This window comes from Zonotrichia leucophrys, chromosome 12 (assembly GCF_028769735.1).
Source record: "Zonotrichia leucophrys gambelii isolate GWCS_2022_RI chromosome 12, RI_Zleu_2.0, whole genome shotgun sequence".
NCBI lineage: Eukaryota > Metazoa > Chordata > Aves > Passeriformes > Passerellidae > Zonotrichia > Zonotrichia leucophrys.
This window is the reverse complement of record NC_088182.1, coordinates 17710177-17737524: the sequence shown is the minus strand read 5'-3', so window position 1 is coordinate 17737524 and position 27348 is coordinate 17710177. Positions and strand designations below refer to the sequence as shown.

The window sequence follows — 27348 nt, the reverse complement described above, 5'->3', positions numbered from 1 at the left end:
GAAGGTACCACGAGTGGAGCACTAAGGGGACAGTGAGTGGAGCACGAAGAAGACCCTGAGGGGAGCACCGAGGGGATACTGGGCACTGAGGGGACTCTGAGTGGAGCACTGAGAGGACACTGAGCAGCAAGGGGACGCTGAGCACTGAGGGTACCATGAGTGGAGCACCGAGGGGACAGACGCTGAGCACAGAGGGGACGCTGAGCACTGACGGTACCATGAGTGGAGCACCGAGGGGATACTGGGCAGTGAGGGGACAGCGAGCACTGAGGTGACGCTAAGCACCGAGGGGACGCGGAGCATGTCCCTGTGAGCTGCCCCCGGCCCGCCCAGCCCCGGCGTTGCGGCCATGCCCAGGCCGGGCCGCAGGGGGCGCAGCGCGGCGCTCTCGCTCCCCATCGCGGCCTCTCCTGCCGCCGCCGGTGGGCGGGAGCGCCGGGCCGGGCCAGGCCGGGCGGGCCCGTGGCCGGGGCCATGGCGCTGCCCGTGCTGTCCAGCTCGGCCGTGAAGTTCCGCCGGGTGCTGGCGCAGTTCCCGCAGGAGCTCAGCCTGGCCTTCGCCTACGGCTCCGGGGTGTTCCGGCAGGCGGGGGCCTCGGCCGATCACGGCGAGGTGAGCGCTCGGGCCCCGCGGCGTTCCGCGCCCCGGAGCCGCTGCGGCCCTGCGGCTGTGAACGGCGAGGGGCAGCGATCCCAAACCCCGGGAATGGCGGGGGGCGGGTGTCCGGCCGAGCCCGGGGCGGTCCCGGCAGTGGGGCTGGCACTGTGGGGGCTCGGGGTCCCTCTCAGCCCGGTGTGTGTCAGGTTGTTTATCTCTGCTTTTAGAGTTACTGCATCTCGTGAACTGCTGGGCACAGTATGAGGGGGATTTCAAATATATTGCCGCACTGAAATGGCAGTCTGGGGAGCTTCCTCATCTTCACAGCCTGGAAATAATGTTTATTTTTATTTTTTGGGTTTTGTTGAGAAAAGCAAAGGAATACACTACAAAGGAATATCCTAGAAATGCAGTTCCCTGCTGCCAGCTCTCGGGTGGTGCCTTTATCTGCCCACATTCCCCCATTCATGGCCGAAAAGTGCCGTTCATTAGCACTGTGAGCTGTTCCACTCAGCTGTGGGTTTGGGTGGGAACATCTCACACCTGCTCCCCTGTCCTGCAGGGTTAAAATTTGGTCTTGACCAGGACAGGAAAATTTTGGACTGTCTGATATACTTGAAAATAAACATACAACTTCACTGGAACCTTTGAACTGTATCTGACATTAATACTTATGGTTTGGCTTTTTATTTTTTTACTCATGAAAAATATTTAGCTGGAAGTTTGCTACTGAGTATATCTTAAATTATTATGATAACATTGGTTCTTCTTGACATTTAAACCCCACCACTTCTCTTGTTCTCCTCAGACAAATATGCTGGACTTCGTGTTTGCTGTTGATGATGTTGTGACCTGGCATATGACAAACTTGTCAAAGAACAGGAGTCATTATTCCTTCCTTAAATTCTTTGGGCCCAAAAACATAAGTACCATACAGGGATATGGAGCGGGGATTTACTACAACACCTTAGTGCCATGCAATGGCAGGGTAAGTACAAGTAGTGTGAGTGAATGGAGTCAAATATTTATGTCTGTGAAGTATTAAGATGATTAGCTTAAAGCAGATTTCAGGAAGCAAATATTGCAGATTGTAATTGTAGATTAACTCGTGGTATCTTCAATATTTATGTCTCAAACTGCTTCACTAACAGCATTTTAATTAAAAAGGAAACAGAGCAGCCTGTCTTACACCTTAGGAGTGTGAGCAGTGTTTGGAACTTAGAGCTAAAGCATTTCAGGAGCTGGATTTATATTCCTTATTGCTTTCTGTCTGCTAGTTTTGGTGGTGGTGAGGTTTTGGTGATGCTTCATTTCAGCAGTTGACCATGTAGTCACAGCAAAGTGGGCTGTTGGATATAAAATGCAATTTACCACAGCAAGCTGGAATTGACATTTGTGTTGTTTAGGGCCTCATCTCCTGACCTGTGAGGTTTGGGTGTAATCAATGATTCTGGTAAATGGTTCTTGTCCAGCAGTTCTGTTCCTGCACCTCTGTGTTTGGTAGGGAGGACTGTCAGTCTTGCTGTTCTTGTCCCTCTATGAGATATTGGGGTTTAACCCTTATTTTGGTGTAAAAAGGGATTTGGGATTTAATTTGAAGTGGTGTTTGCCATGACATTTTGTTCTTGGCTCTTCATGCCCTGCTCTTATGTTCTAATGTCTCAGTCCTATCACAGCCTGTGCTCCTTTGGTATCCAGAAATTCTGGAGCTGCCTGCCTTGCTGTGGTGATAATCTTTGGAAATTCTGGTAACAAACTGTGGAAAGTCCAGTTACATAAAATAAGCTGCAAAATCACAATTTTTTTTTCTTAACATCAAATAGCAAAAGAAAAAACTCCTTGATACACACCCCACCTCCCAATAACAGGATACATAAATGTCTCGAGGTTTTAATTTAGGTCTCTGACAAACTATTGCTTCAGTATTTTAAAATATTTTTAATAAATATAATTTTTTACTATATTTTTTAATATAAAGGCTAATGTGGATTATTCCAGCTGTTGTAATATTTGGCTGCTGGCTTTATTGCAGCTTTGGTTCTAGAAAGGATCTTAGTTTCATGCATTCCATTTTCTGCTTGCAGAAGTTGGAATGTCAATAGGAGGGAGATTTTTTCTTTTGCCTCATGTGTTAGTTAAAACATAAAAATGTTTTCCATTTTTTTTATTGGAGGTATGTGTGCCTTAGGATTAAGGACAGTTATAGCAAGTAGTAAGTTCCATGTAGGGATTTTTCTTTTACGTCATCTGTTAATTAAAAGATAAAAATGTTTTCCTATTACAGCGGCCTTAGACGGTCACTGGGGTGAGAGAAGGATGAGAATCTTGTTTCTTGATCAGAAGGCTTGATTTATTTATATAAGATATATAATACATTATAACTGTACTAAAAAGAATAAGAAGAGAAGTTGCAGAGAGCTGCTCAGCTAAGAATAGAATAGAAAGAATAACAAAGTTCTTTGCTCAGGGAATCTGTCCCTGAGCTGCTCCTGTGATTGGCCTTTAATGGTACCCATGGAAGATGAGCCAATCACAGGGACACCTGCTACATTTCACAGCAGCTGATAACAATTGTTTACATTCTTCTTCTGGGGCTTTGCTTCCCAGAAGATGGACAAATGTGAAAGAAAGGATTTCTATGAAAAAATGTCTGCAACATCTTCCAGTTTTTATTGGAGGTGTGTGTGCCTTGGGATTAAGGACAGTTATAGCAAGTAGTAAGTTCCATGTAGGGAAAACAGTGCAGGTAGAAGTTTTTTCCAAAGCCTTTCTTTTGTGGTTTTTTTTTGCAGATGATAAAGTATGGAGTGATTAGCACTGATGCCCTGATTGAGGATCTGTTTCACTGGAACACTCTCTATGTGGCTGGGCGCCTGCAGAAGCCGGTAACTGCTCTGCTCTCTCTGCAAATGCAGCAATTTACAGGGCTGGGAAAGAATCTCTTGGGGTTTGAGCTTTATCTGTCAGGGCTCTGTGCTCAAATAATCTGCCCAGATTTAGGGATGCAGCCCCAGAGGGATGATCTCTGAGAGAGGAGGTGAAATGGAGTTCCTAATGATGTTCTGTGGAAAAAGAACCCCTAAAGGGGAGTTTATTAATAACAGTTTTCTGCCTCTAGTAAATCTTGAATAACTCTGTTAATGCCAAGTCCCTTTAATGTTAAACATATTATTTGCCTTTTATAACAGATTATAGGGGTGGCCAAAATTTAACACAGCTAAAGAATGGAAATCTTTAAAGATGAAAGCAGCTTTGCTGTGCAGTTACTGTCTGGTTCATAATTGAATGAACCACAAAAAATAATCTTTGCTTTCCCCCTTGTGCCTGCCTCGTTGTGCTTTCAGCAGGTGGCAGCAGTGCTAAGGGAAAATTTGTTACGAGTGGAGGGGGAGAATTGGAGGAGAAATCTCTTCAGGTCTTGGAAGAGGAGTTAATCATGCTTTTAGCTAAAAAACTTGGAGTGAAAGTTTGAATGGATTGTCTCAGAGTGCTGGCTTTATCTGCAGAGATGAATTACAGCATGAGCCAGGTTAGAGCAGCTGTTATCTTTGTTAATCCATTGAGAAAGAGAAGTGAAGGGAGAATTCTGGATGGCACTTGAGCAGTGAATGGTGAATGGCTGTTTTCAGTGGAGCTGCCTTTGCTGCTGCTTGGATTTGTGGCATGGCACAGTGAATATAAATTCTGTGTACTGTGAAAAAGCCTTCCTTCACTGTGGTGCTCTGTCAGATTTACCCCAAGAATCAACATTCATGTTTTACCAGGGGATAACCATTGCACTCTGAAAAAAATCCTGCTTTGTACTGGGGGGGTGGTTTAGAAAAGGAGGAGATTATTCATTCCTTTTGCTTCTTTAAGGTGTATTGCATGAGGAGGAACAGCATCTCTGCTGAGTTTTGTGTTTGAAAGGCTCTGACTGTGGTGTCCATAACCTGCTGGTGTTTCCATGGCAATCCTGAGGTACTGCAGTCACCTGTGGGACTGCTTGGGGTGCCAGCACAGATTTTCCTGTTCCAACTTCCCTTAGATTTCCCCGTAGCTACAAGTTAGGAATGTGCATCTGAGTGAATTTCTTGATGAGATTTGAGAAAAAGCAAGGTGGGTACCTTTGTTCACAAAGTTGTTGTAGAATAGACAAATATTAAAAGCTGCCTTTTGTAAGCAAGACAGGATTGCTTAACCAGAGCACTTGAAAAAGACAAACTCCCAGCAAGCAGGGATTCCTAAGGGAGTTGTTTCTGGAATTGCACAGTTATCCATCTCCCAAACCAGCTTCCCTTCATCTGCCACTCTTTCTGTCTTCAGCTCTTACCAAAGATCTGCTTTTTATTTCAATGTATTTCCATACCCTAGGTGATTTGATTCTCTAGTTGGTCTTGAACAGTTTCAATGTTTCCTAAAAATGAACACTTCTAGTGGCAGGTAGAGGCATTCAAGTGATCTGTTCCTCATGGGTAAGTGAGGATCCCCTCAAGCAAAATGCAAAAATAAAGCCCTGCTTCCTCTAGCACAGCCCCTGGCTGAGAAACTGCTTGAAGCATTTGATAGGAGAGTCCTCTATTAAAAAAAAAAAAAAAAAAAAAAAAAGAAGATGAATAAGAAAATTCTGTCTGGTGTTCTGTTCTCTTTATTATAGTCTTTTTTCTTATTGCACAATCACACATCTGTTGATGCATTCATATTTCCTGTTCTGATTAATCTTAAATTCACAAGTATGAAAAGGTGACTAGCTCATGTCTGGTTCATATAGCACTTCCAAGCCAGTGTGTGAAAACAGCTTTTTCTAGCAGAGTCTTAATTCTTAAAATCACATTGTTTTGTCTCACGTGGTGGGGATACTCTGGTACTTGTTGTACCATGCTAGTAACATCTACTCTTCAATTAATTCTTACTCAATCTGGCATGGAAAAATAAATAACATTTCTAGCTCCAGCTTCAGTAGCACTTTGCTGTGGTCTTGCTTCCTAATGTCTGTGCTTTTGCAGGTGAAAATCCTGGCCCAGAATGAGAACAGCAAGCTGCAGGCTGCTCTTGTCAGCAACCTGAAGAGTGCAGTGCTGGCATCCTTCCTCATGCTGCCAGAGAGCTTCTCTGAAGAGGAGCTTTTCCTGCAGATTGCTGGCCTCTCCTACTCTGGTGAGTCTGGGGCTCTCAGGTGTGATCACTCATCTCCCTTCCTGCTCTGGGCCTGCACTCACAGAATTCTCTGTGCCTGGTTATGTAACAGCCCCAGTCATTGGCTTTATTCACAGGAAATAGGTGCAGCTGCCTCAGCAGCGCTGCCTGTACCTGCTTGGTTTGTGAGCAGCTCAGGGGGAGTGATTGGATCTGATGAAATAATGGGGCTTCTCTCCTGTTTGCATGGATTGTGTTTTGGTGGAATGTTTCAAAACCTTGGGAAAAAAAATGTTTCTTTGCACTCAGTGCAATGTTGAGTCATCTGATAGTCTGACTCATAGCTTGTCATCTCTTGTTGAGTGTGCTGTGTTTAAGGCTCTTGCTTAGTTAACTCAAAGATCCTGATTATGATTCTTTGATTTACATTTAACACTCCTGCTTGGTATTTGTTGAGTTTCTTTTTTTTTTTAGGAAATTGGTAAGGAAAAATATTGAAAAAAACTACTGGAAATGGTTTTTCAGTATAAGATGTAATTGTTACAATTTAACTCAGCAGTGCTTTTTAAATGTTGCCATCCTTACTGGAATTACCCTGAAGGAGCTTGGTTGGAGTTGTGCTTTACACAGCACTTCCCTGGCTCATACAGAAATGCAGTTTTGGCTTTTAAAGGAAGCACAGAGGGGTCTGAGCTGCAGCCTGGCTGTACTCAGGAGTGTCACTGTTTTATGTAACACTTCCCAGGGCAGTTCAGATTGCAGCTTGCTTTTGCAGAGCAGCTCTCTCCTGAATTTTAGCCTGTTTTACAGCACCAGGAGGAGGGTGCTGACAGTGGGATTGCCAGCCAGGGATGTTCAGTGCTCCTCTGCCCACCTGACCAAAATATTTATTTACTCTTTGAAACAGTGCAGTTAAACAAAAATCAGTGAAATGCTGAGACTGGCTGTGCTGTGTGAGCAAAGCTGCAGCCACACAGCTCCCAGCTGGGGATGCACAAGGAAAAGGCTGCTGGTGGATTTTTGTTTTGCTGCCATTTCCTTCAGTCTTTCAGAGGCTGTACTAGTAGACCAAATTGATTTTATGTGTTACTCTAATCAGTCTCCTTGGAGACTGCTGAGAAGAGTTGTTAATGCTTTAATTTAGAAAATGTTTCTCTTTTATTTTCTCCTGCATTTTTTGAGAGCACTGAGTCAGTAGCATTTATATGTGAAGTGTTTGTTTTGTGGCTCTGCATAAACTGAAATAAACTAAGGAAGGCTAGCAAGTTGGCACCTTTCAACAACATTTCTCTCCTGAATGTGGGAAGTGGGAAAAGGAATTGATTCAGAATTTTGGTTGGTGATAGCAGCTACACTGAGCATCCAGCTCCTGGCTGGAAACCCTGCAAGCAGCCAGGCTGGTACCTCACAGAGCTTGTGGAGTGCTTTCATACAGACTGACTGGCTTTTCATTTATTCCCTTTGAAACTTACAGTCATGTATCTGTAAAGGCCAGTAATGTAACATTTATATTTACAGTTATTTTAACATTGTAAAGAATTGCTTTGGAATACTGCTACTAACAATGTCAAGGTAGGAGAAAAAGTCATCCAGTGATCTTACAGTGACTGCTGAACTGCAGGTGCTGCCCTTGGAGTGCAGAATGCAAATTATTACCTCTCAAATTGGAACATTTCAGCTCATTTTCTTATGGATACAAAGCATGAGGACTGGGCAATTTGTTTAGTAATTATTGTTTGCAAAGACTGCAACTGTTACTTGACAGTAACAGCTGGAATTATTTTGTTTCCATGTAAAGATGTGGACAGGTAGGCTGATGACATTGTATCAGAAGCTATATATATATATATAAAAATATGTGCCTTCAAGGACATTTTTTCTGTGCTTGAAGGTGTTTGAATAGTTTTTTTGACTCTTAGAAGATGATTATTGTGGATTCTATTGGCATACATAATATTGGAGAGTAGATTTAAATGACAGCTCTGTACTATGTTGATTTCTGTGATATTCTCCTTCATGTTTTGGGGTTTTCCTAATAGCTGAACTCTCTCTTTTCCTGCCTAGGTGATTTCAGGATGATAATAGGAGAAGACAGATTCAAAGTGCACAACATAGTGCAGCCCAACATTGCCCATTTCCAGAAGCTGTACAGTTCCATACTGCAGGGCTGCCCTCAAGTGGTGTACAAGCACCAGCAGGGGAAGCTTGAGGCAAGTGTTCTCCTTGAAACAGCTTTTCACAAGGCTTCAGCACTGGCAGGGTTTTTATATGGAGGAGTTACTGCTCATTTTCTGTATGAGCACAGAATGGACCCCAGCAAGGGAAGCAGAGCAGTAAAACCTGGGTTCTAATGGGTTCCACATGGAAATGACAGGCTGGGAAGTGAGGAATCAGCAGATGGTTTGTGTTACAGGGGTGAGGCTGTAACTCAGAGGTGCAGCTCTGCAATCAAAAAGTGCATCTCACAAAAAACCTCCTCAAGTTCCAGCTAGGAAAATCACCTGACTAAATCTAAATGAAATTAATACCCACACAAACCCATTTTTTCTTAGCTTTTTGGGAAATCTAAAAATCCTCCAGTTCCAGCTATGAATATCACCTGACTAAACCCAAGTGAAATTCTGGCACTAATACCCACACAAACCCATTTTTCCTTAGCTTTTTGAGAAATCCAAAAATCCTCAGGTTCCAGCTATGAATATCACCTGACTAAACCCAAGTGAAATTCTGGCATTAATACCCACACAAACCCATTTTTCCTTAGCTTTTTTGGGAAATCCAAAGTGATCAATACCTTGAATTCCATCTTTCTTGAATTCATCAAGATCACCTGACTAAACCCAAATGAAATTCTGGCACTAATACCCACACAAACCCATTTTTCCTTAGCTTTTTTTGGGAAATCCAAAGTGATCAATACCTTGAATTCCATCTTTCTTGAATTCCATCAAGATCATCTGACTAAACCCAAATGAAATTCTGGCATTAATACCCACACAAACCCATTTTTCCTTAGCTTTTTGAGAAATCCAAAAATCCTCAAGTTCTAACTATGAATATCACCTGACTAAACCCAAATGAAATTCTGGCACTAATACCCATACAAAACTGATTTTCCTTAGCTTTTTGGGAAATCCAAAATCCTCCAGTTCCAGCTATGAATATCACCTGACTAAACCCAAGTGAATTTCTGGCATTAATACCCATACAAACCCATTTTTCCTTAGCTTTTTTTGGGAAATCCAAAGTGACCAATATCTTGAATTCCATTTTTCTGGTGTAACATTGCAGTTAAGGGAGAGATGCCACAGTCAGTAGCAATTTTCCCTTTTGTAATATTCAAGTGTGATATGAACTTCATGGTGAAGTCACAAATAGCACCACTTGTCTCATGGGTGTGGGTATCTCTTTATCCTCAAGCTTTGGTAATTCTGTCCCAAATGCCACCTTTTAGGATGTGTTTTTGTTAGAAATTAATTTAACTGCAGGCTTGAGTACAGTAAACACTTTCACTGCAATGCTTTGGGGTAAAATACAGGCAAACCTGTATTATCCTGCAGCTGTCTCCAAGTTTTCTTATTGCTTATGTACAGTTTGGTGCAAGAAATATTGAAATGAATTTGGGAAAGAATTAGTAATGCTTCCTTTAAACAAATACTGGTAGCATACTGCACATTTATTGCTGGCTAATAAATCTCTCCACAATCCCATAACAGTCAGCAAGACTGCTTCAAACCAACAGCAAAATGAGGGCATTTAAACAAGCATTTCATACTTTATTGCTCACATCTTGCTGTGCTTATTGGGGTGCCAGGAACAGAGTGGAGCCCCTTTTTCAGGAGATGCAGAGAGAATTCCTTGTTCAGGGGTGCCTGAGTGCAGCTGGGGGTGCAGGAACAGAATGGATCCCCTTTTTCAGGAGATGCAGAGCTGCAGAGAGAATTCCTTGTGCTGCTGGGGGTGCAGGAACAGAATGGATCCCCTTTCTCAGGAGCTGCAGAGAGAATCCCTTGTTCAGGGGTGCCTGAGTGCTGCTGGGGGTGCAGGAACAGAATGGATCCCCTTTTTCAGGAGATGCAGAGTTACAGAGAGAATCCCTTGTGCTGCTGGGGGTGCAGGAACAGAATGGATCCCCTTTTTCAGGAGATGCAGAGTTACAGAGAGAATCCCTTGTGCTGCTGGGGGTGCAGGAACAGAATGGATCCCCTTTCTCAGGAGATGCAGAGTTACAGAGAGAATCCCTTGCTCAGGAGATGCAGAGCTGCAGAGAGAATCCCTTGCTCAGGGGTGCCTGAGTGCAGCTGGGGGTGCAGGAACAGAATGGATCCCCTTTCTCAGGAGATGCAGAGAGAATCCCTTGTGCAGCTGGGGGTGCAGGAACAGAATGGAACCCCTTTTTCAGGAGATGCAGAGAGAATTCCTTGCTCAAGGGTGCCTGAGTGCTGCTGGGGGTGCAGGGACAGAATGGAACCCCTTTTTCAGGAGATGCAGAGAGAATCCCTTGTGCTGCTGGGGGTGCAGGAACAGAATGGATCCCCTTTTTCAGGAGATGCAGAGTTACAGAGAGAATCCCTTGTGCTGCTGGGGGTACAGGAACAGAATGGAACCCCTTTCTCAGGAGATGCAGAGCTGCAGAGAGGATCCCTGGCTCAGGGGAGGCAGAGCCCAGCCCTGAGCTCTGGTTCAGGCTCTGCTTCCTCCCACACAGAGCTCAGAGCTGCTCCCTCTCGCTGCCTCTGCAGTTGTGGCTGACTCATCTGGAGATCATTTTCTCCACACTTGCAAAAGGGAGTGGAGAGGGCAGTCAGGCTCCTGTCTGATGTCTCCATGAAGTGGCTAAAACCTTGTGTGGGAGGAATGGAGCTCTTCAGATTTTCCTCCTCTCTTGGAGAGCTCTGCCCCATGGTGCGTTGCAGTTTGGAGAAATCTGTCCAGGCCTGCACGTTGCTATCGTTGTATTCAAAAAAGGCTCCTTGGATTTCTGATTTAGATTGCAAAATGTGGGATGAATGTTTGCTTCAGATTATACAAACCAGATGTGCTTTGGAGTTTAAAGCAGAGCAAATGGTTTTCTAGCTAAACTTGAAGTGTGTGTGTGTCTGCAGTTTGATTATATTCAGGCAGAAGAAACTCAGCTGAGGGGTCTTTGGGGAGCTTTTTTTTATTGTCCTGTGCTTGTGTTTCCAAAGGAAATTGGATACAACAGAAATGATAGAGTTTCAATGAATATTTGCTTGCAGACACAGCAAGATCATGTGTGTCTTCTTTGAATAAAAACCCTTACAGTGACTCATTCTTCAAGTTGAAAACTGAGATGCTGCATTTCCCTGTTCTTGGGAAGTTTTTATTACCATTGTTAAGGATCTTTTCCAGTGAAATAGATCAGGTTCTGTGAGATTTATCAGAGGTCAATTTTCTAACTTCTTTAAAAAAAAAAAGAGAACTGAATGTTTTTAATGTCTTACTTTTATAACATTCAGATTGATAAAAGTCCAGAAGGTCAGTTTACACAACTCATGGCTTTGCCAAAGACTCTGCAACAACAGATAACTGCTCTGGTAAACCCTCCTGGAAAGAACAGAGACGTGGAAGAAATTTTACTGCAAGTTGCCCATGACCCTGACTGTGGATATCTGGTGCATCAAGGTAGGTCTGGCCCAGTGTCTGTGATCTACTTTAAGACATGATAGATACACAAATATATTGTGTATGTTCTCCTGTTTCAGGTGGGTTAAAGAGGAGGGTGAGTTAAAGAGAAGGGTGAAAAAGTCCAGGAGATAATAATGAAATCCATTCCTGAAAGCCTGAGTTTGGATTTGATTGCAGACAAGTTATCTGAAATATTACCAATACAGAAGGATGTGTTTTGGTTTGGATCCTAAGGAAGAACAGTGTAGCCTGCTTAGATCACCCAACTCTGGTGCTTCCATTTTCAGGCAAAACCTCATCAAAGTCCTGAGCTTTCTGTCCTCCCAGGCAGAGATTGCAGGGCTGAGGTAATTCTGTGCCTTGCTGACATTTCCCTTGGCAGTCATGGTGCTTAGCCCAGACATGTGAGCCCTGGCAGGGAGCTGCAGCTGGAGGGGAAGGGCTGAGGTGCTTCTCATCAGCACAACTGCTCTGAGGCACCATTGTGTCATATGAGCAAGTCCAAGCTGATGCTGCACACACCAGTGCTCTGCTACACTGCAGGAAAATGAAAAAGTTTGGTCCTTTGTGCATTTGAAGAACCTGGCACATTTTATGTTCCAGGTAGGAAATTTTGCAGGCTCCCTGAGCACAACAAAAATCCCCAAGAAACCTGAGAGCCACCAGACACTAACAGGGGAGCTGAGGGAGCTCTCAGCCTGGTTTCTGTGGGGGAAATAAAGCTCTGGGTGCTGCAGTTCTGCATGGACAGCCTGGGATGAGCTGCACCTGCACATGGAGCTTTCAGCTTTTAGCAGCAAAGGGCTGAAAGCTGGGTCTGGGAGCAGGAGCAGGGTTGGAGCTGCACCCAGAGCAGGGTTGGAGCTGCACACACAGAGCAGGGTTGGAGCTGCACCCAGAGCAGGGTTGGAGCTGCACACACAGAGCAGGGTTGGAGCTGCACCCAGAGCAGGGTTGGAGCTGCACCCAGAGCAGGGTTGGAGCTGCACACACAGAGCAGGGTTGGAGCTGCACACACAGAGCAGGGTTGGAGCTGCACACACACAGAGCAGGGTTGGAGCTGCACCCAGAGCAGGGTTGGAGCTGCACACACAGAGCAGGGTTGGAGCTGCACACACAGAGCAGGGTTGGAGCTGCACCCAGAGCAGGGTTGGAGCTGCACACACAGAGCAGGGTTGGAGCTGCACACACAGAGCAGGGTTGGAGCTGCACCCAGAGCAGGGTTGGAGCTGCACACACACAGAGCAGGGTTGGAGCTGCACACAGAGCAGGGTTGGAGCTGCACACACAGAGCAGGGTTGGAGCTGCACACCCAGAGCAGGGTTGGAGCTGCACCCAGAGCAGGGTTGGAGCTGCACACACAGAGCAGGGTTGGAGCTGCACACCCAGAGCAGGGTTGGAGCTGCACCCAGAGCAGGGTTGGAGCTGCACACACACAGCAGGGTTGGAGCTGCACACACACAGCAGGGTTGGAGCTGCACACACAGAGCAGGGTTGGAGCTGCACACACAGAGCAGGGTTGGAGCTGCACCCAGAGCGGGGTTGGAGCTGCACACACAGAGCAGGGTTGGAGCTGCACAGAGAGCAGGGTTGGGGCTGCACACACAGAGCAGGGTTGGAGCTGCACACACACAGCAGGGTTGGAGCTGCACCCAGAGCAGGGTTGGAGCTGCACACAGAGCAGGGTTTGGAGCTGCACACAGAGCAGTTGGAGCTGCACCCAGAGTAGGGTTGGAGCTGCACCCAGAGCAGGGTTGGAGCTGCACACACAGAGGGTTGGAGCTGCACACCCAGAGCAGGGTTGGAGCTGCACACACAGAGCAGGGTTGGAGCTCCACACACACAGCAGGGTTGGATCTGCACACACAGCAGGGTTGGAGCTGCACACAGAGCAGGGTTGGAGCTGCACACACACAGCAGGGTTGAGCTGCACCCAGAGCAGGGTTGGAGCTGCACACACAGAGCAGGGTTGGAGCTGCACCCAGAGCAGGGATTGAGCTGCACCCAGAGCAGGGTTGGAGCTGCACACACAGAGCAGGGTTGGAGCTGCACACACAGAGCAGGGTTGGAGCTGCACACACAGAGCAGGGTTGGAGCTGCACACACAGAGCAGGTTGGAGCTGCACACACACAGCAGGGTTGGAGCTGCACCCAGAGCAGGGTTGGAGCTGCACCCAGAGCAGGGTTGGAGCTGCACACAGAGCAGGGTTGGAGCTGCACACACAGAGCAGGGTTGGAGCTGCACACACAGAGCAGGGTTGGAGCTGCACACACAGAGCAGGTCAGAGCTGCACACACAGAGCAGGTCAGAGCTGCACACATAGAGCAGGGTTGGAGCTGCACCCAGAGCAGGGTGGGAGCTGCACACACACAGCAGGGTTGGAGCTGCACACACACAGCAGGGTTGGAGCTGCACACACAGAGCAGGGTTGGAGCTGCACCCAGAGCAGGGTTGGAGCTGCACACCCAGAGCAGGGTTGGAGCTGCACACCCAGAGCAGGGTTGGAGCTGCACACCCAGAGCAGGGTTGGAGCTGCACCCAGAGCAGGGTTGGAGCTGCACACACACAGCAGGGTTGGAGCTGCACACACACAACAGGGATTGAGCTGCACACACACAGCAGGGTCGGAGCTGCACACACAGAGCAGGGTTGGAGCTGCTCCCAGAGCAGGGTTGGAGCTGCACACACAGAGCAGGGTTGGAGCTGCACAGAGAGCAGGGTTGGGGCTGCACACACAGAGCAGGGTTGGAGCTGCACACACACAGCAGGGTTGGAGCTGCACCCAGAGCAGGGTTGGAGCTGCACACAGAGCAGGGTTTGGAGCTGCACACAGAGCAGTTGGAGCTGCACCCAGAGTAGGGTTGGAGCTGCACCCAGAGCAGGGTTGGAGCTGCACACACAGCAGGGTTGGAGCTGCACACCCAGAGCAGGGTTGGAGCTGCACACACAGAGCAGGGTTGGAGCTGCACACACACAGCAGGGTTGGAGCTGCACACACAGCAGGGTTGGAGCTGCACACAGAGCAGGGTTGGAGCTGCACACACAGAGCAGAGGTTGAGCTGCACCCAGAGCAGGGTTGGAGCTGCACACACAGAGCAGTGTTGGAGCTGCACACACAGAGCAGGGTTGGAGCTGCACACAGAGCAGGGTTGAGCTGCACCCAGAGCAGGGTTGGAGCTGCACACACAGAGCAGGGTTGGAGCTGCACACACAGAGCAGGGTTGGAGCTGCACACACAGAGCAGGGTTGGAGCTGCACACACAGAACAGGTTGGAGCTGCACACACACAGCAGGGTTGGAGCTGCACCCAGAGCAGGGTTGGAGCTGCACCCAGAGCAGGGTTGGAGCTGCACACACAGCAGGGTTGGAGCTGCACACACAGAGCAGGGTTGGAGCTGCACACACAGAGCAGGGTTGGAGCTGCACACACAGAGCAGGGTTGGAGCTGCACACACAGAGCAGGTCAGAGCTGCACACACAGAGCAGGTCAGAGCTGCACACATAGAGCGGGGTTGGAGCTGCACACACAGCAGGGTTGGAGCTGCACACACACAGCAGGGTTGGAGCTGCACACACACAGCAGGATTAGAGCTGCACACACAGAGCAGGGTTGGAGCTGCACACACAGAGCAGGGTTGGAGCTGCACACACACAGCAGGGTTGGAGCTGCACACACACAGAGCAGGGTTGGAGCTGCACACACAGAGCAGGGTTGGAGCTGCACACACAGAGCAGGGTTGGAGCTGCACACACAGAGCAGGGTCGGAGCTGCACACACACAGCAGGGTTGGAGCTGCACACCCAGAGCAGGGTTGGAGCTGCACACACAGAGCAGGGTTGGAGCTGCACACACAGAGCAGGGTTGGAGCTGCACACACAGAGCAGGGTTTGGAGCTGCACACACAGAGCAGGGTTTGGAGCTGCACACACAGAGCAGGGTTGGAGCTGCACACACAGAGCAGGGTTGGAGCTGCACACACAGAGCAGGTCAGAGCTGCACACACAGAGCAGGTCAGAGCTGCACACATAGAGCAGGGTTGGAGCTGCACCCAGAGCAGGGTCGGAGCTGCACACACACAGCAGGGTTGGAGCTGCACACACACAGCAGGGTTGGAGCTGCACACACAGAGCAGGGTTGGAGCTGCACACACAGAGCAGGGTTAGAGCTGCACACACACAGCAGGGTTGGAGCTGCACACACAGAGCAGGGTTGGAGCTGCACACACACAGCAGGGTTGGAGCTGCACACACAGAGCAGGGTTGGAGCTGCACACACAGAGCAGGGTTGGAGCTGCACACACAGAGCAGGGTTGGAGCTGCACACACAGAGCAGGGTTGGAGCTGCACACACAGAGCAGGGTTGGAGCTGCACACACAGAGCAGGGTTGGAGCTGCACACACACAGCAGGGTTGGAGCTGCACACACAGAGCAGGGTTGGAGCTGCACACAGAGCTCTGATGGTTTCTGTAGCAGACTGGGCACATCTTCTCAGCCCTGCACTTTAAACCCTTAGCAGAACACATCAAAATATTCTCTCACTTTTGTGACCAAAGCATTTTCCTAATTTATCAATCTGGGAAGGGCCAGGCCAGGCCATTTGGGAATCCTACAAGACAGAGCTGATTACTCCAGTTGAATTGTGTTGTCCCAAGATATTTTGCTACATCAACACAATTTGTCCCTTTCTCTTCCCTATTCCTACCCCTCACATGATTTTACAGTGGAATATTGTATCCTTCCTTACACATTGATTATGTTAAGCTTTGTTCTTCAACATGGAAGCAAGATTTAAAAATATTTGAAATTATATTCTATGGGTCAATGCAGAATGTGTCAGTTTGCAAGATTAGCTCTGAGACTAATACAACTCTACATTTCTTGCAATTATTTAGTGATGTGAGTAGTTTTGTACATATCACATAAAAACATACATGGTTTTATATGTGTTAGAACAAATATAACGTCATAGTTCTGAAAAAAAATTAAGATTTTTTAAACTGTTCTATTAAGAACCATGGACAATGACAGCTGGATGTGCCACAGTGCAGAGTGATAAACAAGCCTTATCTCCAAAAGCTGTAATTTAGGAAAGCCAGGGAAGAGCTGCACAATAGAGGTGTCTCTGCTTGATCAGAGGAGTGCCAAATCCCAATTTCATGTTGAAGTAAACAGGGAGGATCATTTGTTCTGCTCCAGAATGTTGATTTACCAGCACTTAGATGAAACAACTCTGAATCCTTTGTGGTTAATCATCTTAGCAGAGAGCTAATGGGAACACTAAATAAATGGGTTTTATCAATTCCTACTGCTTGTTGACTGTTTTAATACTGATTTGGGGTTTTATCTGTATATTACATATAAAAGAAATTAAAATAGTTTAGGGAATAATTTTAATTAGTATGAAAAAGCAGAGCAAACCCAAATTTTCTCAGTGTATGTTTTACTTTCAGGCTGGCTTGTGTCCGGTTTTCGGCTGTTTGAAGGGCCTGGAAAGGCCCGGGGTGGCCTTGGGGCAGCCGCGTATCAAAGGACGAGAAGAGGCTTCAGTTCTTTTCTCGGTCTCTGTGTTTATTAATTGTTTATCTAAAAGATTTTCTTTTTGCCTGACAGAGGTCTGCTCAGCAGCCAGCCATGAGCACACTCCCCTCCCTCCGGGCAGTCACCTATCTTTATACCCATTGTTACGTGTACAATATTTATCATTTTTCCCCAATACCTTTCACCCTTATTGCCCAGTGCACTTTTAGTAATGACCAATCCCAAAGTGCCACCATCACCACAGAAGATGGAGGAGAAGAAGAAGAAGAAGAAGGACAGGACACGCCCCAATTCCTCCATCTTACTTCTCTAAACCCCCCTGTACAGAAATCCTAAACCCTGTGTCTCACCCTCTAATTAACCAATCCCTTCACCATTCACCCCGGTGAAACCCTCCTGTCCTCATACAGGTGTCGTCTCCTGTGTAGGATCAAAGTCCAGCCACCAGGCACTTCTGGAACATTCCAGGACTCCCGAGCCCCCCAAGGTGCTCTCGGTGACACCTCAGTCCTGAGGTGCTGAGATCCCACAGGCTTGGTTGTAGAAGTGGAACAACATTTAACTTGTGCATGGTGGAGGGGCCAAGAATCCCCACACGAGTGCTGGCTGGGTGACATCTGTGTGCTTTTCCCTCTGCAGGCATTTCAGCGATTGTGAGATCCTCCAGTATAGTGCAGAGTGCTAAAACCATCCTGACAGCTGGTAAGAGTGTGTGGGGTGTCTGTCAGTGTGGGCCTGCTGATTTCACACCGCAAAAATGACACAAAGTACTGGCTTCTTACAGGGGTTTAAAGAATAAAATTTTTGTGTGTTTCACTAAAAGTCCCTAGAAAATACAAGCAGCATTTAAAGCAGAGGCTTTCTAGCAAAATTATAAAATGTTGAATGAGACTGGAGTCTGTGTGACATAAATTAACAAACCAAACAACATCAGCTTTCATTTTCTCTGTTCTGGAGGTGGACAGAGGAGATTTTGTGGAGCAAAAGCATTGGAAGGGAGGGGTTAAAACCAGTGTTATTCCTGTTATGTTCAAGTTATTCCACTGATATTCCTGTTATGTTCAAGTTATTCCAGTGTTATTCCTGTTATATTCAAGTTATTCCAGTATTATTCCTGTTATATTCAAGTTATATTCCTCTTATATTCAAGTTATTCCAGTGTTATTCCTGTTATGTTGAATTATATTCCTCTTATATTCAAGTTATAACCAGTATTATTCCTGTTGAATTCAAGTTATTCCAGTGTTATTCCCATTGAATTCACGTTATTCCAGTGTTATTCCTGTTATATTCAAGTTATAACCAGTGTTATTCCTGTTATATTCACGTTATTCCAGTGTTATTCCTGTTATGTTCAAGTTATATTCCTGTTATATTCAAGTTATAACCAGTGTTATTCCTGTTGAATTCAAGTTATTCCAGTGTTATTCCTCTTATATTCAAGTTATTCCAGTGTTATTCCTGTTATGTTCAAGTTATTCCAGTGTTATTCCTGTTGAATTCACGTTATTCCAGTGTTATTCCTGTTATATTCAAGTTATTCCAGTGTTATTCCTGTTATGTTCAAGTTATATTCCTGTTATATTCAAGTTATAACCAGTGTTATTCCTGTTATGTTCAAGTTCTATTCCTCTTATATTCAAGTTATAACCAGCATTATTCCTGTTGAATTCAAGTTATTCCAGTGTTATTCCTCTTATATTCAAGTTATTCCAGTGTTATTCCTGTTATGTTCAAGTTATATTCCTGTTATATTCAAGTTATAACCAGCATTATTCCTGTTGAATTCAAGTTATTCCAGTGTTATTCCTGTTGAATTCAAGTTATTCCAGTGTTATTCCTGTTATATTCAAGTTAAAACCAGTGTTATTCCTGTTGAATTCACGTTATTCCCTTAAATTCAAGGTGTCCCAGAGCCAGGTAAGGGCAGGAGCAGAACAGAAATGGTTAAACTGTGGGGTTATAAATCACCTCTGAGGCTCTTCAGCTCCCCTTGTGTGTGATGCTCTCAGTCCCTGACACTCTGGGGAGTCCTCATGGATCTTTGAGCAACACTTGGCATTTTTATCTTCATTTTTTATCATTTTATCATCATTTTATTATCATTTTTATAATCATGTTATTATCATTTTTATCATTCTGCTTCATGCACCTGAAATCAGTTCTTTGGGAAATGTCTCTATTTCCTTTGGTCTTCACTGCTTTTGCTTTGTGTATAGTGTTTTTTTTCTCTTTCAAACAAAATGTAGTTTCCTTCTAATCAGTAATGTAGAGTTGTATGTAAAAACTATTTTCTACTAGTGGGGGTGAAAACATATTTTTGGGATTTGGTTTAGGTAGAGCAAAAAAAAAATTTTGGGCCTTTGCCTCCAGCACAAGCCAAATTTAAGCAAGGAGGCTTGTGGGAGTGGATTTTTCTTACTTTTTGCATGATTTAGTTTTTTGGGGGTTTTATTTTTTATGTATTTACACTTGTCTGCCAGAATCTGGTGAAAACCATGAGTGACAGAATTCAGGAGTGACATTTCCCTGCTCAAGGATGTCACCTCAGTATTTCTGAGGTGTGATGTTTGTGTGATCTGCCCTGGAATTGAGCAGGGATGGTGTCCATGGCTTTGGAGTTAATTAGCAAAAAACCTTTTGCAATTTGAATTTTTTAAAAATCTTTTTCTCCAAACACTTATGAGTGAGTTTATATTAAATCTGTCAGTATCTCCTAATGAAGATTTTCTCCCAGTGATGGTTTCTTCATTTGAAATGCATCACTGGGGCAGCTCTTGGGGCTCTCCATGTTCACAGGATACAGAATTTACACAGAGAAATCAGGAATGTGGCTCCTGCATGGAAATATTTGCTTGACTCAGGCAAGGAATGTGTTTTACAGGGAAATGTGGAGCTTTAAATCCAGTCCCTAAGGATGCTGCATTTCTTTCTTTATTCTTTTGCCAAATCTTGTCTAATATTCTGGTCCCCTAAGACTTATTTTCACACTTTCTAGTAAAGACTTTAGGAAAAATATAAGGCTCTGACCTTCTGCAGTGCTTGTGTCAGGAATAGTAGCTTAAAATAAAAGAGAATGCTGAAATCTGTGGCTCCATTGAGCTTTGGCTTTTTATTGCTGTTCCTAATAACTGTACAAGTACTTTGTAAAGCTGCAAAAAAATGTTTTCATTAGCTGGCCATGACTCTTTTTGAAGTGTTCAAGGGAACACAATCTGGTTTCTTTCGCTGATTATTTTATCTTAACACCACCAGCAAAGGTGAGAGCCACAGCATGGCAGTGCAGTGTGCAGCATTTCTAAATTCAGAGGGAAATCAGCAATAACTGTGCTCAGATGCCATGCTGGGGATGAGCATTACTGGCAAGGAGCACAAGAAGGAATTCCAACCCATTGAAGAGAACTTTTCTCATCTTTCTCTGCCAGTGTGGTTTCTGAGTGGAGCCCCAGCTCTGTGTTTTTGTTTGTTGTTAAATGCCCTGTTTCGTTTTGGAGAATGTGCCTGTGTGTTTCTTTGAGGCTGTGCTGAGGTTGCCTCTCTGTTTCCCATTAGAGATGGCACCAGGCTTTGATTTGTTTTCCCACATAGCCAGAGCCCGCCTGGCCTTTGGGAACTCACTCTGCAACTCTCAGATTTAGCTCCTCTGAAAATGTTGCTACTTCTTTAGCTTCTTTCTTCTCCATGTTTTACTCAAGGAATGCTGCAAGCTTTGAAAATTTTTCTATAAATACAGCCTTACATCATAAATCATCAATTGAAACATTTGTCCAAGATACTTTTAAGTTACCACAAATGTTCTGAAGAGCATTTATTTCCAAAGATTTTTTTCTTAAAGAAGCAGGTTTCATTTGTCCAAGATACTTTTAAGGTAGCACAAATGTTCTGAATAGCATTTATTTTTAAGGATTCAAGGATTTTTTTCTTAAAGAAGCAGGTTTCATTTGTTCAAGATACTTTTAAGGTAGCACAAATGTTCTGAATAGCATTTATTTTAAAGGATTTTTTTCTTAAAGGAGCAGGTTTCATTTGTTCAAGATACTTTTAAGAGAAATGTGTTGAATAGCATTTATTTTCAAGGATTTTTTTTAAGGAGCAGGTTTACATATCAAATATTCAGGTTTTGTGATAACTGCTCTCTTCATCAGCTGTCTGAGCAGATAACTGCTGGCTTCAGTGTAAATATCTGTAAATATGCATATATATGTTCATGCCACACTACAAATATCTAATGATTTGCTGCACATGACATATATTTTACTCAAGGAATGCTGCAAGCTTTGAAAATTTTTCTATAAATACAGTCTTAGAGCATAAATCATCAATTGAAACATTTGTCCAAGATACTTTTAAGTTACCACAAATGTTCTGAAAAAGCATTTATTTTCAAGGATTTTTTTCTTAAAGGAGCAGGTTTCATTTGTTCAAGATACTTTTAAGTTACCACAAATGTTCTGAAGAGCATTTATTTTCAAGGATTCAAGGATTTATTTTTAAAGGAGCAGGTTTCATTTGTTCAAGATACTTTTAAGGTAGCACAAATGTGCTGAATAACATTTATTTCCAAGGATTTTTTCTTAAAGAAGCAGGTTTCATTTGTTCAAGATACTTTTAAGAGAAATGTGTTGAATAGCATTTATTTTCAAGGGTTTTTGTTTTTAAGGAGCAGGCTTACATATCAATATTCAGGTTTTGTGATAACTGCTCTCTTCATCAGCTGTCTGAGCAGATAACTGCTGGCTTCAGTGTAAATATGCATATATATGTTCATGCCACACTACAAATATCTAATGATTTGCTCCACATGACATATATTTTACTCAAGGAATGCTGCAAGCTTTGAAAATTTTTCTATAAATACAGTCTTAGAGCATAAATCACCAATTGAAGCATTTGTCCAAGGTACTTTTAAGTTAGGACAAATGTTCTGAATAGCATTTATTTTCAAAGATTCAAGGATTTATTTTTAAAGGAGCAGTTTGATTTGTTCAAGATACTTTTAAGGTAGCACAAATGTTCTGAATAGCATTTATTTCCAAGGATTTTTTTCTTAAAGGAGCAGGTTTCATTTGTCCAAGATATTTTTAAGTTAGGACAAATGTGCTGAATAGCATTTATTTTAAAGGATTTTTTCTTAAAGAAGCAGGTTTCATTTGTCCAAGATACTTTTAAGTTAGGACAAATGTGCTGAATAGCATTTGTTTTCAAGGATTTTTGTTTTTAAGGAGCAGGCTTACATATCAAATATTCAGGTTTTGTGATAACTGCTCTCTTCATCAGCTGTCTGAGCAGATAAAGTCTTGATTTCACAGAATATTTGTGTCCTGTAAGAGGGATCCATGCAGACAACTCCAAGAGCTACTTGGAACTCTAGTTTGAATTCTAGCTTGAATCCTCACACAGAAGACTTGTAGGAATTTTCTGTCATAATTTTCTCCCCAAACAGAAATTTTTAGGTCATAAGAGCCAGAAAACTACCCAGATCTTGGGTGAAGGGCAAAAAAAATCCAAATCTTTCCTTTCTCTTTCCTTCTGGATTATCAATCCACACTGTTATCCCTCTGTGTTCCATCCCTTTAAGTGTTGTAGGCAGGAAGAGATGGGCTGGCTTCAGTGTAAATATCTGTAAATATGCACGTATCTGTGTGTGCCACACTACAAATACATCATTATTTGCTCCAACAAATAATTATATATTTGCCTGGCAGTACATCCATCCAAAGGCAATCCCAGCAGGACATTTTGGGGACTCCCAGCAGACCCTGCCTTGCAGAGAGCTCAGTGTGGATGGCTGAGTGAAAGCAGACACGGGTTGTGTTTGCACAAACGCTGTGGGCTCGCTCCCATGTGCATCAGGGCTTTGTTCTGTGTCCTCCAGTGGAAAAATCTAAAGGGGAGGTGCAACCACCGAGTCACAGCTTCAGAGCTGAAGTAACAGACGTTTTCATGTGGTCCAAGTGCTTCAGATTCTGAGAGAGAGCTGTAATTACAGCACATTAACTTTTCCTGCAGCTGGGATTCATCAGCCTGAGGGCTGCTCTGGGCAGAGGCTGAGCTGGGTGGACAAACCTGTGCTGGGCAGTGGGGCCAGCAGCTCCTTGTGTGCCCTGGGAAGGATGTGCTGCTGAGCAGGGCAGGCTGAGAGCAGCGCTGTCCCTGCAGCTGAGAGCTGCTGTCATCTATACTGCAAGAGTTCTGTTGTCATTACATGGCAAGAGTTCCACATTGCCACAGTTTTGTACCTCCTTGATGTTCCTTGTAGGCAGCTCCTCTGGGCACTGACTGCAGTTGTTGTCCGGTTTTCGGCTGTTTGAAGGGCCTGGAAAGGCCCGGGGTGGCCTTGGGGCAGCCGCGTATCAAAGGACGAGAAGAGGCTTCAGTTCTTTTCTCGGTCTCTGTGTTTATTAATTGTTTATCTAAAAGATTTTCTCTCGGCCGACAGAGCTCTGCTCAGCAGCCAGCCATGAGCACACTGTCACTCCCTCCGGGCGGTCACCTATCTTTATACCCAAAGTTACGTGTACAATATTTATCATTTTTCCCCAATACCTTTCACTCTTATTGCCCGGTGCACTTTCAGTAATGACCAATCCCAAAGTGCCACCATCACCACAGAAGATGGAGGAGAAGAAGAAGAAGAAGAAGAAGGACAGGACACGCCCCAATTCCTCCATCTTACTTCTCTAAACCCCCCTGTACAGAAATCCTAAACCCTGTGTCTCACCCTCTAATTAACCAATCCCTTCACCATTCACCCCGGTGAAACCCTCCTGTCCTCATACAGGTGTCGTCTCCTGTGTAGGATCAAAGTCCAGCCACCAGACACTTCTGGAACATTCCAGGACTCCCGAGCCCCCCAAGGGTGGTCTCGGTGGCCCGGCACCTCAGGACTCAGATCCTGAGATCCCACAAGTTCCCACCAATCCACTCTTTTATAGCACTCTTCTTACTGGCTACAGGTGTGGCCTGTTAGCATCAGGCCTGCTCCTAATCCTTGATAATTACCCCAGCTGCAGCTCTTTAGGGGCTGAGATTGCTTTCTGTACTGCCTTTATTTACTTGTGTTCTATCCCCCTACAGAGAGCAGCCGTGTCCCTGCAGCTGAGAGCAGGAACTGTCTTCAGTGTGCCTGCAGGCTGCAATACCTGCACCATTCCCTGCAGTGCCTGCACCATTCCCTGCAGTGCCTGCACCATTCCCTGCAGGCTGAGAGCAGCAGTGTCCCTGCACCATTCCCTGCAGTCCTGCAGCAGTGTCCCTGCAGGCTGCAGTGCCTGCACCATTCCCTGCAGGCTGCAGTGCCTGCACCATTCTCTGCAGTGCCTGCACCATTCCCTGCAGTGCCTGCACCATTCCCTGCAGTGCCTGCACCATTCTCTGCAGTGCCTGCACCATTCCCTGCAGTGCCTGCACCACTCCCTGCAGTGCCTGCACCATTCTCTGCAGTGTCTGCACCATTCCCTGCAGTGTCTGCACCACTCCCTGCAGTGCCTGCACCATTCCCTGCAGTGCCTGCACCATTCCCTGCAGTGCCTGCACCATTCCCTGCAGGCTGCAGTGCCTGCACCATTCCCTGCAGTGCCTGCACCATTCCCTGCAGGCTGCAGTGCCTGCACCATTCCCTGCAGTGCCTGCACCATTCCCTGCAGTGCCTGCACCATTCCCTGCAGTGCCTGCACCATTCCCTGCAGTCCTGCAGCTGCAGTGGATCTCCCACACGCTGAATTCGCTGCAGTGGCAGAGCAGCAGTTCCTCTCTCAGAGTGGCTGCCTCCTGCAGCTCGGGCATTTCCAGAGCCACACTTACACAATTTAAACTTTTTTAACATTTGTGCTGTGCCAGAGCTCAGGCTGGCTCTGTGCTGCTGCAGGAATTGTTGCTCTGTGTGCAATCTCCATGCAGATTTCTCCAGCACTTGGTTATTTATTTGTTATTTGAGATGCTGCAAGGAAAAGCCTGTCATGACTTCATTAGTGCGCTTGATTTTACAAAAACCTGGTCAATATAGAAAAGTTGGAGCTTACACATGGGATACACATGGGTTTCTCAGTTCAAAATACATGGATGGATGTTTTCCTGCCCAAAATGAAGTTGAGTTGATTTAAATTGCAGTTGAAGACACCAGAAGTGCACAGCTGATTCTCTGCAGTCTGTTTGTTATCAGAGGCTTCTTCCTTCAGAATTGAGTGTGCACCTTTCCTTCTGCTGCCAACTCATTTGCCTTCTTGCAACTTGAATTTGAATGCATCTATCATTTAAAATATCATATCTTTAATTGATTTCTTTCTTTCACTTTCCTTTTTCTTGAGGTCTTTCCAAATCAGGTATTATTATGCCCCCCCAAAAAATTGAAGAAATCCAGTGCAGCACATGGCTAAACTTGGGTTGTGGTTCCTTGTTTGCTGCAAGTGTTTCCTTGTGTTCTGTGACTTTTGGCTAAATTCCTTGTGTGTTTTTAGTCAGTTTTGTCAGGTGTTCAATTAAATAAACATAGGAGACATTGTAGTAAATATAATTTACTACACCTTTAATCTGTGCACGTGTCAAAATCAGAGCTTTCTGTGCAGCACTAAAAAGTTGCCTTTTCAGTTGTGAATTTGTGAGGGTGTGATTAGACTGTGCTGTGATCTGAGCAGTCACTCAGTACAGCTTTGGGTTTATCTGTTTGATTTGGGGTGATTTTTGAAAACAAAAAAGGAAAAGCAAGTAGCTGCACTGGCTGGGATCTCAGAACCCCCCTGAAATGCCAAGACTAACAGTGATTTGTTGTAAAATTTATAAATACTCTGTGACTAAACCCAGCAAAAGGCTGTGGGTTTTTACTCCAAATCTATAACAGGAGGCTCATCTCTGCTAAAACTTCAGAAATTGTTTAACTCCAAGGATACATTTCACAAATTTTCTGGGACTCATCCTCAGTCCCATCATATCTAAAACTCATAAATGCTTGTAGGCAAGAACTGCTGCTGCTCTGCAAATTGAGGTGTCTGCCTTTATTGGATGCCATGGCATGGAATTTACCAGAATTCTGCTCTGCTCTGATGGCATTAAAAGTATTTTTGGTGGCATTATTTACTGTGCTGTGACAGGAAGGTTATTTGCATGCCTGCCTGCTGCATTAGGCTGTCATTCAATCCTTCATTTGATGCACTAAGCACCTTCTGCTAAATGTTGATATTTTTTCCTCTTTTTTCTTCCTTTTTTTTTAGGGGCAAAGAAATCTGTGATCTACAGTTTGAAGAAATTATATAAGATGGCAAAGGGAGAGTTAAAGAAGCCATCCTGAGTCTGTACATACTGTGTATGGGTAAATAAATGGGACTTTTTCTCTAAATGTTTTGCAGATGTGACTTTGCATACTTGAGAAGATTCCAGTGTATTTAAAAAGTCTGTGCTGATGATTTACATGCCCAATTTTCTTAATGAAATTGGAACTTTTTTAATGGGAGGTTTGTTGGCAATAGGGCAAAGGAATTACACTCTGTAAATACTGAAATGAGTTTTCCTGTGGATTTTGAAGAATCCTAAGTAAAAAAGATTGATTGTACAGATGGATTAAAACCCAAAGTGATTCATTTTCTATGTGGTGATAGCTTTACTTCCCATAATGCCCTCAGAGTCTCAAAATTATCAATATCCCAAATTTAGTTATTTTAGGGATTTCCAAACTGGAAAATCCATTGAGATTTCAGTAGAGATTTCTGACATTCCTGCCCTGACAGGTTCATCCTTGGAATTCCTCTGAGGATGCTCCCTGTGACATCTGGAATCTCAAAATCTCCCCCAGTGTGGGAGAGGGAAAAGAGCAGCTTGGCAGGTGTCACATCCTTAAATAAGGATATTTAATAATATTAATTAATAAGGATATTTAATAATAATAAATTTGTGAGTTCCTTTTGTGAGGCTGAAATAGGAAGTGCCCAATTCATGGGCATTGTCACAAGGGCCAGAGTTGGAAGGAAAATCAGAATTCCATGGATCTCTTTGGGCAGATTTAGACAGTATTTATGGTTTTGCAGAAGATTTCATCAAAACACTTGAAAATTTGGAATATTATGAACAAAAGCACAGCTTGGTTAATTCTTTGATTATATTTTTTTCCCCTTAAAATGCTGCCCACAAAGATGAAACTTGAACTCCCTTTAAATGAGCTAAACCAAAGAGAATTGGAATTTTACATGACTTGTTGCATTAATCATGCCATGGAAGAATGGACATGTCTGGTGCAGTAAACTGGGAGGATCTTTTATAAATAGAATATTTTTCACACTGACTCAGGTGGGTTTGCTAATTTGGGAAATTTTCCTTAATAGAAATAAACTCAGGTAAGGTTTCATTTTCCTTGTGAGACTGTCAATGATAAAAATAATTTAATGGTTAAAAAAAGGAAATAAAATGTATCTTTTCTGATCAGCATGTTTGGGTTTTTTCCTTGTGTATTATGTGATCA

General features: G+C 44.6%; 1 protein-coding gene across 3 annotated transcripts; it reads left to right on the top strand.

Annotated features, from left to right (window-relative positions):
• Positions 1-391: 391 nt before the first annotated feature.
• Positions 392-27314, top strand: TAMM41 (TAM41 mitochondrial translocator assembly and maintenance homolog). 3 transcript variants are annotated; one of them, XM_064724070.1, is made up of 8 exons: positions 392-612; positions 1406-1585; positions 3390-3482; positions 5583-5733; positions 7777-7922; positions 11193-11358; positions 17541-17603; positions 26108-27314. In XM_064724070.1, the coding sequence occupies exons 1-8, from the start codon at positions 475-477 to the stop codon at positions 26182-26184; spliced, it is 1014 nt and encodes a 337-aa protein (XP_064580140.1). In that variant the 5' UTR covers positions 392-474; the 3' UTR covers positions 26185-27314. The 3 variants fall into 3 exon arrangements, with proteins under 3 accessions (XP_064580140.1, XP_064580141.1, XP_064580138.1); XM_064724071.1 differs by lacking the exon at positions 26108-27314 and adding an exon at positions 20992-21109; XM_064724068.1 differs by having other exon boundaries at positions 394-612; positions 7777-7916; positions 11187-11358; positions 26108-26331.
• Positions 27315-27348: the final 34 nt, after the last annotated feature.

Bases quoted from the DNA above. Each gene is read 5' to 3' on its own strand.
- TAMM41 (XM_064724070.1), top strand. From the start codon at position 475: ATGGCGCTGCCCGTGCTGTCCAGCTCGGCCGTGAAGTTCCGCCGGGTG. The intron at 613-1,405 runs GTGAGCGCTCGG...TGTTCTCCTCAG, and splicing joins CCTCGGCCGATCACGGCGAG to ACAAATATGCTGGACTTCGT. The intron at 1,586-3,389 runs GTAAGTACAAGT...TTTTTTTTGCAG, and splicing joins TAGTGCCATGCAATGGCAGG to ATGATAAAGTATGGAGTGAT.